At 43.1% G+C, this 12,986-nt stretch overlaps 1 protein-coding gene across 2 annotated transcripts in view; it reads left to right on the top strand.

Annotated features, from left to right (window-relative positions):
* Positions 1–12,986, top strand: part of LOC139265992 (small conductance calcium-activated potassium channel protein 2) — a 271,997-nt gene that overhangs the window by 196,139 nt on the left and 62,872 nt on the right. For both annotated transcript variants that reach the window (XM_070883704.1, XM_070883715.1), the window contains 2 exons: positions 4,064–4,205; positions 7,750–7,860. In XM_070883704.1, coding sequence (XP_070739805.1) covers positions 4,064–4,205; positions 7,750–7,860 — 253 coding nt within the window. The remainder of the gene's footprint in view (positions 1–4,063; positions 4,206–7,749; positions 7,861–12,986) is intronic.

Below are 12,986 nucleotides of genomic sequence, written 5' to 3'. Positions count from 1 at the left end.
AGGTTCTAAGTCAGCTCGATCGTGTGGGACTCAAGTTGAAATGCTTGAATTGTATTTTCCTGGCGCCAAAGGTCGAGTTCTTGGGGAGAAGAATCGCAGCAGATGGCATCAGACCCACCAACACTCAGACGGAGGCCATCAAGAACACTCCGAGACCACAGAACGTGACGGAGCTGCGGTCGTTCCTGGGACTCCTCAATTATTTTGGTAATTTCCTACCCGGGTTAAGCACCTTGCTAGAACCTCTACATATGTTGCTACACAAGGAAGATGACTGGGTATGGGGGAAATCACAAGAGACTGCTTTTGAGAAAGCCGGAAATCTGTTATGTTCCAACAAACTGCTTGTTCTGTATGACCCATGTAAACGTTTAGTGCTAGCTTGCGATACGTCTTCATACGGGGTCGGGTGTGTGTTACAACAAGCAAACGAATCGAGAACATTGCAACCTGTCGCTTATGTGCCCAGGAGTTTGTCCAAGGCCGAAAGGGCCGACAGCATGATTGAAAAAGAAGCTCTGACATGCATTTACGGGGTGAAAAAAATGCACCAGTATCTGTTTGGTCTTAACTTTGAGTTAGAAACTGACCATAGGCCGCTCATATCGCTATTCTCAGCGAGTAAAGGTATTAATACCAATGCCTCTGCTCGCATCCAAAGATGGGCGCTCATGCTGTCTGCATATAACTATGTAATTCGCCACAGGCCAGGCACAGAGAACCGCGCTGATGCTATCAGTCGGCTACCATTGCCCACCACTGGGGTGGAAATGGCACAGCCTGCAGACTTGCTCTTAGTGATGGAATCATTTGAAAAAGAAAAGTCACCTGTTGCGGCCCGCCAGATCAGGACCTGGACCAGCCAGGATCCTTTACTGTCCCTTGTAAACAACTGTGTCCTCCATGGGACCTGGTCCAGCGTCCCAGCGGAAATGCATGAAAAGATCAAGCCGTTCCAGCGGCGCAAAGACAAAATGTCCATACAGGCGGACTGTCTTTTGTGGAGTAATCACGTGGTTTTGCCTAAGAAAGGCAGGGAAACGTTCATACGCGATCTACAGAGTACCCACCCAGGCATAGTAATGATGAAAGCTATAGCCAGATCCCATGTGTGGTGGCCCGGCATCGACTCAGATTTAGAGTCTTGCGTGCGTCAATGCAACACTTGCTCTCAACTGAGCAATGCACCCAGGGAGGCACCGCTAAGTTTGTGGTCATGGCCCTCCAAACTGTGGTCTAGGATTCACGTTGACTTTGCTGGCCCGTTTCTAGGCAAAATATTTTTGGTTGTTGTGGATGCTCATTCAAAATGGATTGAATGTGTAATAATATCTGTAAACACGTCCACTGCCATCATCAAAAGCCTACGAGCTCTGTTAGCCATTGACGGCCTGACAGATGTCCTTGTCAGCCCTTCCTCTTAAATGGGAGGGCCCACTGGGCCACAAGGGAGGGTTTCGGCCAGGCTGAATCAGCAGCAGCCATTGTCAGGCCGACTAAAAAGTCGGCCGACACGAAACAGATGGCGGCCACGCGGCACCAGCTCCCCTTTAACGACTGCCGGCCGCCACAGCTTCTCGTACCGCATCACAATTTCCCCCGTGGGGCGCATAGCTATTGGCGCACGGCGATGATGTGATCACCATTGCTTGCGCCTCGCTGGTGCGCTAATCGCGGGGCACGGCACAAAGCACTTTTCACCAGCGGAGCTCCGGCGGTAATTCTGGGGAAGAGTGTTCTGGCCACAGTGCCCGGGCAGAAACCCTTTAACGCCCCGTTCGCACTTCCCGGACATGCTAACGGGCCTTTTTCTGAATGGCAATTTTGCCCCCTATATAAATACAAGTTGTTGTGGTTGTTGTTGATAGTCTTCCTCCTCGTCTTCATTCCCACGGTTTCAATGGGATAATGTTATCTGGGAGGACAGGCTTTTTGTTGTTCAACTGTTTAAGCTCTGAGTAACAGTGCTCTGCAATACAATGGTCACCAGGAATCATTCACACTGGTCAGACGGTTACAGTGATCATTTAAATTATTCGCCAAATTAATTATTGTAACTCTGAAATTCCTGAATTGGGGCAGGGAATAAGTCTATAGTTGTGTCCTTGTTGGGCCAAGAACTTGGGCCAGGCCTGATGTTTGCCAGGGTTCTGCTTCAGAAGTGTATCAATTCCATTCAGCTTTAGGGTGCACTGAAGAAGTGTCACCCTCACAGATGCAACCAAGTGCAAACTACAGTTAGCATGGGATGACTTCCGCCTTCTCATCCATCCTTGAGAATGTCTGCCCTTATGTGAAAGGCACAGTTTGACAGGACCTGCTCATCAAGGCACAAATACTTAAGTTAATGGGAAAACTGTGTGGCTTGCACCACAGCACCACAAGGAATGGGAGGCCTGTAACTATAGCGCGACAGACAGTTAGGCACTTCCCATTATATGAAGTGTTGACATACCTTTCATAATTTTTCCCCATTATAGTGTTTGCATTGAACGTGTTACTCAAAAATCATGACAACAGGAAGTATGAATCGTGGACAGAAAGTATCGGCAGTTGCAAGGCTCTTAAAAATATATAAATATGTCCATCTCCATGACAAAACAAGCTACCGGACACTAAATGAAACATTTGTTTATTGTGCTTAATATTTCTATATATTTTTATTCAATCCTGATATCTAATTGTAGGCTGTAATAATGACAGTGAGGTAGGCCAATCTGTGAGGCTTTTGATAGATGGACAGCATTGTAGAGATGATTAAAAAAAAATGATCAGAGAGCAGAGCCGAAAGTTACAGACCAAGAGAATGATCTATTAGAAAGGAAAAGCTAAAAGACAGACACAAAGGCTTACAAATTTGGGAACGCCCATTTTCCCACTGTGCAGGGTCAATAGCCTGCGGCAGAATGCAGAGATCCAAGGAGCCCCGGATATTGGGTCTTGGACCTCATTACCATGAGGCCAGTATTGCGGGAGGTGCTGTCTGGAATAATGGAACAAAGTGGCCCTGAGGTAAGTTTTGGGGCCTTAGGAGGCCGTGAAAAATTACACGGCCCAATTTGCAGGCCAGAATTTTAGAGCAGAACTGGATGATCCAGTGATGGCATTGCAACAGTGCATGTTTAAATGCTGATATCTATTGATAATTAATTGAGGTTTAGTATTAGTTTGTTCATTCATTTTAAATACTAATTTTCTTATTCGCCATGTACATTGCTGTTATTTGTAATTTAATATGTTCACCTGATATGAAGTATTTCCTTGAGTTTACTACTTACTGAATGTAACAGACTGCTGTTAATTAAGAATTAGTGAACTAAGAAACCAATTTTACTAATCTTTTGGAGATGGGAAGGAGAATGTTTTGTCATTATGAGAAATATAAGAATAAAATCGTATTCCCATTTGCTATTATAATAATATCTTAATATACCGTAACATCCTATTATTATCTGCTATGCGTATTGGGTTTGTGCCTTCATCTGGTGACTAAGGAACATAAATGTTAACAGTTTTATCGTAATACCTTTCTAAATATTAATTTTATTTCCTTAATTAATTGTATTTAATCGTCGGTTTGAAATTTGCTTTCAATAATCCAAGAGTGAATTAAAAAGAACAAGAGATCTTTATATGCGCTTCCCTCAAAGGCTCTAGATTCATAATACCATATTATACTGTTAATGTTTCCTATATCTTCAGCCTCTAAGCAAGTCTTGATTCAGATTCTGTATCTATTCTGTAATTTTTGTTGCTATACTATTCTGAGTTACAGGGTAAATTGATTAACTCCCGAACCCAAGTTATAGTTTGCCCGAGTTCATATTATCACCAGTCAGAGACCAGGTTTTGACAGATTTATCGAATCACAAATGTGTAATGTAATTGGGATATAATAGTCATCATTACAATTCAAAAATATTTTAACAAATATATACATGAAGAAAGGATTTCTGTATTTTACACGCTGCAGAGGTTCGGTCCAAAGAAATTATAGTAACAACATGTGCTCATTTATTACAGTAGGAATCAATTGTGTAATGATATTCTAATTGGTTTACAGATATCATGATGAACAAGATGTCACAAGCAATTTTCTTGGAGCAATGTGGCTTATTTCTATCACCTTTCTCTCCATTGGGTATGGTGATATGGTACCGAATACATATTGTGGGAAAGGAGTTTGTCTACTCACAGGGATTATGGTAAGTAATATGTTTCAGCAACTAACAGTGATTCACTGCACATTCAATAGATTATTGTATTAAGGACAGTTATAGTCCTGAGAAAGGCAGCCAGAGCACCCACTTGCTTCAGACGGGAGGCCACTTGTATTATGCAAATCGAGGTCCTATGACCAGTTGCAATTTTGAGGTACAAATGAGCAGAGCATGTGCCACAAACAGTCAACCAATTTGTACTGGTGATGAGCATAGAAACATAGGAAGGTAGGGAGGTCATTCAAGTTTTCAAGCCTGTTCTGCCATTCCATTAGACCACAGCTGATCTGTTTGTTCAACTCTATTTACCCACCTTTGCTCCATGTCCCTTGATACCCACATGGGTGCCATCAATGACCCACTGGACTTTGGAAAATCCAGCAGTGTAGCAAAGTTGGGCTGCCATGTCATGTTGCTGCTGTTACTTTAGTGGGAGAGGAGTTGTAAGTAATGTCCCTGCTGAACAATGCATCAGTCACTAGTTTGACACATCCACGACAATAAATTACTTTTTAAAAACGAATTCTCAGACTGTGAGTGATGCTGGCAAGGCTGTCATTTATTGCCCATCCCGAGTGTGCAGATACAAAAGTGTGGTTTGCTAGTCCACTTAATGCCAATTAAGAATGAACCACTTTGGTGTGTGGCTGAATAAGTTAATAAAAAATGTTACTGTGCTTTAATTTGGGGTGAAATATACAAACATTTTAGTCTTGTGCTTAGAAAAGGAGAAACATAGCTGGTTTTATGGATTAAGCATAAGCTGAACAAAGGAATAAGCTGAAAATATTTTGCAAACCAAAAGAATGGGGCATTCTATGGGACTTTTTGGCTTAGAAGTTAGTTTGCGCCAGAATGGGTAGGCCCGAGGTGCGCCAGATACCTTGGGCCTCATTTACATGAGGCCAGCAAGATGCAAATGCCTGCTGGGTGTCCACAAGCAGCTCGCCGACAAAGTGGATTTCAGTTTTGGGCCGCTGTGTAGTTGCCAGATTGGTCCTGCGAGAGGGGGTGGGGTGGAGCGGGTAACAATCTTCAGCACTGCGTGGAGCCAGGAATGGCCCTCTCGATCCTCCCCGCTCCACATGGAAGTATTTTTGTTGAAAACTTTCCTTTGTTGTGAGGACCGCTGGTTAGGCCGCATGTAAGTCATGTCTCCCTAAATGCAGCTGGTCCTGTGAGGCCCTCTATTTGCACCTGTTTCAGGTGCAGGCCCTGGACGTTTCTGATTCTGCCTTAACCAATGGCGGGTGCACACTTCCAGCACACTGAAATGAATACTTAGATGTTCGTTTTCTGCCTGAAATATGGGCACGGCACCACTGAATTTCTACATTCTACCTGTAATATTTTGGGGAGAAAAACACAATGGGCTATAATTTGCTGTGGCAGAGCATCTGCTGTTAATTAGATTTACACTTGCACATTGAGGTTTTTTAATTTTTTGCGTGGCAAGTTGCTGAAAGTGTGAGCTGATAACGGCAAAGCGAGGGAAACAGTGCATCTGGGACCTGAGTGAATGGAACAAGCAACTGTGTATCTCCTTAACCAATCAGATTGAAGCATTGTGAAATTAACTGCGCAAGGACTGAGAAGTGTAAATTAGAGTGGGTGAATTCAATGTCAAATCAGTTACAGAAAGAGAAATAAAGAGAGGGAAGAAAAGATTGGATTAAGAAGGAGAGAAAAAAGAGACAGAAAGGAAAAGTAGAGAAAAAAAATAATGTTGCCACTTTTAAATTCTCCAACAATTGAGACTCCACAATTGTAATAGTAAATTTTCAGTGCCAAAAAGGTTGTTGGCAATAATTAACATATTACTGAAAGGGTATTTTGACTGAAATGGACAAGACTTAACTTGCTGTGGTGTGTCTAGTTTGTATCTACCACACAGATACAGCCACTTCACCCATTCAATGCATTTCAATGGTGAGCCAGACAGCGTGATGCCATTTTCACAAAACTAACGGCAGAGCGGCGCATCTCAGACAGCAACTTTTGGATTTCAGCGTTTTAGCCATGCATCTGCTTTCGCCTAAAGTTGCTGTATTATTTATGATTAAACAACGGTGCGTGCCATTAACCTCGCCATTATTTTGACTGCAAATTATAGGCTACTAAAAAGTATATTATTTGCCCAGCATAAAGAAACTGTACAGCAATAGAACGGATTGTGATTCAAATTTTTTATACTTTGATCTTCTAGTAGGTTTCAAGTCATCAGCTATTTGGAGATGGCAGAAATAGATACCCGCTTCCCCCCCACTAGCGCTGGCTTTTTAAAAATAATACTAAATCTGCTGGCTTCTCAACTATAATAACTACTTTTATGTGCCTTAACTCATTCTTAATGTTGCACATCAAAGCATCAAGACATCATCAATGCATCTGGGCTGCAGATAATCAAAGTGAGAGCACTTTATTTTATCTGCAACATTGATAGCCCTGGGCGTCTTTCTTATATTCATTTCAGCTTTTCACAATTCAGATCCTCTACTTACTTTACAATTATTTTTTAATCAGGTATATACCCCAAGTATTGCAGCCAAGAGCAAAAAACTGCCAGAGTCAGTCCTTAATATAATTGTTGACAAAAGTGCAGAATCTATGGAGGTGGATTTTTGTCTTTACCGCCAGGGTGCTAAATATGGGCAGAGCACAGAGAGAAAAAAATCTCACACCCGTCATTTATTTAAATAGAAATAAAATCAGATGAGCTCTGTTATGAGTGTACAATCCTCCCATCGATTTTCCTGAGAAATGATGAACAACCAGAATATAAAGATAAAAATCTACCCCATCCATTTAACCCCACCCCAATAAATTTGCCTCACTAGACTTGGTGAGAACAAATGTTTCAATATTGTTTTATCTTTTTCTTACTGGAGCTAATTTTCCACTGTGTGCTGTGTCCAGGTGAATAGTGCCCACACATAAAGGAAGAAAATATGCCCCGTTGTGTGTATCATGTATAAATATGTAACTTTCCTTCAATTTATATTTTTGGTAGATTTTTTGTAATTACAAGGTGAAAGATTTCAGCCCTGGGAATTAGAACACTTTTCTACCTCTGGCATCAAGCACTCCCTAGTTAGAATTGTAATGAACCAGATGCTCCCTGTACTCAGTCCCACCAATCACAACTTCAGAAGAGCACTCTTTCCCCTTTCCAACACTGATTTCTGTTTTAATTGCTTGGGCCTTCTGAGTAAGATTGCCAATGTGGTGCCAATTGTACTGAATTGTGGATAGTATTGTGGCATGGGCTCACAAGCACCAGAAACTAGGCTGAAAATCCACAAACTCATTTTGCACAGAACTCTTCCAGCTGGCAGACAGAAGAATCGCTTGGGTTATAATTCCAGTCTGGATTCATTCCCATCTCTCAGAGAGGAAAGGACAGTATGTTAAGTCATTGCTGCACCCAACCCCCCCGCCCCCCTCCGCCGGAGCCATGCGTATATATTGAAACGAATAACTAAAATAATGTTATGAAATGTTTATTGTTTCTCATTCTTTTTACATATAGGGCGCTGGCTGCACAGCTCTGGTTGTAGCTGTGGTTGCCAGGAAGCTGGAACTTACCAAAGCAGAAAAACATGTGCATAATTTTATGATGGATACGCAACTGTCTAAACGAGTAAGCATTCTTTTTTTTCAAATGGAACTAAAATTAGGTTGGGGAGGTGGTGTTTTCATTAACAAAAAATTTCTTGCACATCCAATTCAGTATCCATTACTAAATGGGGGTAAAAATCAATTTGAGAACATTGCTGGTTAGTAATATGTCTTTGCTACATACTGAAGTGATGTTTTTGATTTGACTGTTACTGTGCATTAGAATTCCAGTGGTACATAGTGTAACCAATTTCTGTCAGCTTGCTGCATGTCTTTGCTCATAATTTAAATCAAATGCAAGTAGTCAAGCTGGCAAGGGCAGATGTCTAAAGAAGAGGATGATGTGCCATGTATCAGAAAATTCTTTTGAAGAAATGAAAGATAGATTTCAGTTTATTTGTAGCAAAGCAAAGATATATAGTACTTACAATGTGGCACATAATATCTGATCAGTAGCTGAGGACATCTTAAAATACTACACAGTTAAAAGGCAACTACAGCATTGCATATTTAGAAAAATTCCAATGTAAATTTACAAAAACAAACTGAAGAGAAACATATTGCAGTGATACTGGACTGCAGCAATTTGTGGCTGATATAACTTGTTATATTTAATATTCCTCCTTACAGTTGATTACATTCCTCGCAACTCAAATAACAACCTCCCTATAGCTTAGTGCTTTGGTCCAAGTAGAAAACAATTTGCTGATGATATATCTTAACCAGGACACAGAAAAGACTGTGCTCCAGAAGTAATCTCACCCCTAGTCAAGCTGTTCCAGTACAGCTACAACACTGGCCTCTACCTGACAATATATGTGTACAGTGGCGGCAGTGTGTACTATCTACAGGATGCACTGGAGTAACTCGCCGAGGCTTCTTTGGCATCACCTCCCAAACCCATGACCTCCACCACCCAAAAGGACAAGGGATGCATGAGAAGACCATCATTTCCGAGTTCCCTCTAAGTCACGCACCATTCTTACTTGGACATTTATCGTTGTTCCTTCATCGTCACTGGGCCAAAATCCTGGAATTCCCTCCCGAACAGCATTACGGACTGCAGTGGTTGAAAGAATAAGCCTGCCACCACCTTCTCAGGGGCTGCTTGGAATTAATTTTTAAAATATTATTACAACATCAAGGATTCAGCCTATTATAAATTCAGAAGGATTCAGAAGTCTTAAATTGAAATAAACAGGATACAGGGCTCAATTTTCCCTAAAGCTTTTTTTTGGACCAAGTGCGCCCCAACAAATGTTCTAAGTTTCCTCATTTGATTTCTTCATTTTAGTGCAGCCTAACCTATCCTTTAGTTTTGGGGTGGAGCCTTGATCTGTGCCAAAAAGATTGGGTTGCCACGGTAACCAGGAACACAATGCGGGCTGAGGCTGCGAAGTGAAACATACAGCCAGCTCCCAACACATTAAAATACATTGCAGCAACTTGCTTCCAATTATAAAAGTGCCCCCCCCCCCCGATGCAGATGCCGATGCCGATCCCCTGACCCTATTCCAGGCCGAGTGGCCTCCCGGTCCACTCCCCCGCCCTTAGCCCTGGCCAAGTGGCCTCCACCGGCGGTCCACTCCCCTGCCTCTTAGCCCTGGCCGAGTGGCCTCCCAGTCCGCTCCTCTGCCCCTAGTCCTGGCCAAGTGGCTTGCCGGCCCGCTCCCCTGCCCCTATCTCAGGCCAAAGGGCCTCCTGGTTCGCTCCCCCGCCTGCCCCTAGCCCAGAGTGCCTTGCCCATCTGCTTTCCCCACTCGGCCCTAGCCCCGAGTGGCTAGCCGGTCCGTTCCCTCGACCCTAGCCCTGGCCGAATGGCCTCCCGGTCCGCTCCCCTTACCACTATCCCAGGCCGAATGGCCTCCTCCCTCCTGGTCCCCGCATCTAACTATACCCGAAAGGCTTCCCCACCCCTCCCTCTCTCCCCCTCTCCCTTATCTCTCCTGCTGCTGCTGTCCGGACATCTGCTGCACTTACCTGCGCTGATTTCCTTAACTAACCAGAAGGTTTTTCTACAGAGGCCATATACGCTGGCCTAAGAAGAACTCTCAGCCAGCCAAACTTGCCTAAGTGGCCAGAATTGACGCGGGTGGCAGGTGTTATGTAATGAGAGAGGATTAATTAGCAATCTCGTTGTGCGAGGCCCCTTGGGGAAGAGTGACCATAATATGGTGGAATTCTGCATTGGGATGGAGAATGAAACAGTTAATTCAGAGACCATGGTCCAGAACTTAAAGAAGGCTAACTTTGAAGGTATGAGGCGTGAATTGGCTGGGATGGATTGGCGAATGATACTTAAGGGGCTGACTGTGGATGGGCAATGGCAGACATTTAGAGACCGCATGGATGAACTACAACAATTGTACATTCCTGTCTGGCATAGAAATAAAAAAGGGAAGGTGGCTCAACTGTGGCTATCAAGGGAAATCAGGGATAGTATTAAAGCCAAGGAAGTGGCATACAAATTGGCCAGAAATAGCAGCGAACCTGGGGACTGGGAGAAATTTAAAACTCAGCAGAGGAGGACAAAGGGTTTGATTAGGGCAGGGAAAATGGAGTATGAGAAGAAGCTTGCAGGGAACATTAAGACGGATTGCAAAAGTTTCTATAGATATGTAAAGAGAAAAAGGTTAGTAAAGACAAACGTAGGTCCCCTGCAGTCAGAATCAGGGGAAGTCATAACGGGGAACAAAGAAATGGCGGACCAATTGAACAAGTACTTTGGTTCGGTATTCACGAAGGAGGACACGAACAACCTTCCGGTTATAAAAGGGGTCGGGGGGTCTAGTAAGGAGGAGGAACTGAGGGAAATCCTTATTAGCCGGGAAATTGTGTTGGGGAAATTGATGGGATTGAAGGCCGATAAATCCCCAGGGCCTGATGGACTGCATCCCAGAGTACTTAAGGAGGTGGCCTTGGAAATAGTGGATGCGTTGACAGTCATTTTCCAACATTCCATTGACTCTGGATCAGTTCCTATGGAGTGGAGGGTAGCCAATGTAACCCCACTTTTTAAAAAAGGAGGGAGAGAGAAAACAGGGAATTATAGACCGGTCAGCCTGACATCGGTAGTGGGTAAAATGATGGAATCAATTATTAAGGATGTCATAGCAGTGCATTTGGAAAGAGGTGACATGATAGGTCCAAGTCAGCATGGATGTGTGAAAGGGAAATCATGCTTGACAAATCTTCTGGAATTTTTTGAGGATGTTTCCAGTAGAGTGGATAAGGGAGAACCAGTTGATGTGGTATATTTGGACTTTCAGAAGGCGTTCAACAAGGTCCCACACAAGAGATTGATGTGCAAAGTTAGAGCACATGGGATTGGGGGTAGTGTACTGACATGGATTGAGAACTGGTTGTCAGACAGGAAGCAAAGAGTAGGAGTAAATGGGTACTTTTCAGAATGGCAGGCAGTAACTAGTGGGGTACCGCAAGGTTCTGTGCTGGGGCCCCAGCTGTTTACACTGTACATTAATGATTTAGATGAGGGGATTAAATGTAGTATCTCCAAATTTGCGGATGACACTAAGTTGGGTGGCAGTGTGAGCTGCGAGGAGGATGCTGTGAGGCTGCAGAGTGACTTGGATAGGTTAGGTGAGTGGGCAAATGCATGGCAGATGAAGTATAATGTGGATAAATGTGAGGTTATCCACTTTGGTGGTAAAAACAGAGAGACAGACTATTATCTGAATGGTGACAGATTAGGAAAAGGGGAGGTGCAACGAGATGTCATGGTACATCAGTCATTGAAGGTTGGCATGCAGGTGCAGCAGGCGGTTAAGAAAGCAAATGGCATGTTGGCCTTCATAGCAAGGGGATTTGAGTACAGGGGCAGGGAGGTGTTGCTACAATTGTACAGGGCCTTGGTGAGGCCACACCTGGAGTATTGTGTACAGTTTTGGTCTCCTAACCTGAGGAAGGACATTCTTGCTATTGAGGGAGTGCAGCGAAGGTTCACCAGACTGATTCCCGGGATGGCGGGACTGACCTATCAAGAAAGACTGGATCAACTGGGCTTGTATTCACTGGAGTTCAGAAGAATGAGAGGGGACCTCATAGAAACATTTAAAATTCTGACGGGGTTAGACAGGTTAGATGCAGGAAGAATGTTCCCAATGTTGGGGAAGTCCAGAACCAGAGGTCACAGTCTAAGGATAAGGGGTAAGCCATTTAGGACCGAGATGCGGAGGAACTTCTTCACTTAGAGAGTGGTGAATTTGTGGAATTCTTTATTACAGAAAGTTGTTGAGGTTAATTTACTAAATATATTCAAAAAGGAGTTAGATGAGGTTCTTACTACTAGGGGAATCAAGGGGTATGGCGAGAAAGCAGGAATGGGGTACTGAAGTTGAATGTTCAGCCATGAACTCATTGAATGGCGGTGCAGGCTAGAAGGGCCGAATGGCCTACTCCTGCACCTATTTTCTATGTTTCTATGTTTCTATGTTATGCCCCCTTTGGCTAAAAATAAAATTATTAAAAAAATATAACTAACTGAGTTACGCTGATGCAAATAGATCAGGGAAACTGGATTTTTAACTTAGGCCAAAAAAAGCGGCCTGCTCCAAAAAAACGGCACAAATCACTGGGGAAAATTGACTCCACGGTTTAATTTAGAACCTTATACACCAAATATCGTCTTTTTCAAATAATTGTTGCACAGTAACCATACAATAAACAAAAAGGAAATGTTTTTCACAATGTATTACGAGCAATGATAGGCTCACAATAAGAGGTACAGAATGGTAATTTTCTCCCCCTTGTTCCAATGAGGAGGGCTGCTGTTTTATTTTTATTTGTTCGCAGGATATGGGCATCGCTGGCAATGGCAGCATTTATTGGCCATCCCTAATTACCCTTGAGAAGGTGGTGATGAACCGTCTTCTTGTTAGATAAAACAAACTTAATGTGACCCTGAATGCAAAAAATTAAACATATATGCTAAATGCATTTCAAAATTGTTTACCAGAAATTAATAACAACAAAATCAAAGAAAGTTTTTATGAAATATTAAGTCAAGTAAAGCAGAAAGCAAGTAAGAGCTTACAGCAGAGGGAGCAGAGGCATTGGTGTTGGAAAATATAGTCACTTCCAGGCCCAGGATACCACATGAGCAACTCCAATAAGGAATCCTCCAATATT

The sequence above is a fragment of the Pristiophorus japonicus genome, chromosome 1, assembly GCF_044704955.1.
Source record: "Pristiophorus japonicus isolate sPriJap1 chromosome 1, sPriJap1.hap1, whole genome shotgun sequence".
Classification (NCBI taxonomy): domain Eukaryota; kingdom Metazoa; phylum Chordata; class Chondrichthyes; family Pristiophoridae; genus Pristiophorus; species Pristiophorus japonicus.
Note: the sequence above shows the minus strand (reverse complement) of the source record. Positions and strands in the feature narration are given on the sequence as shown.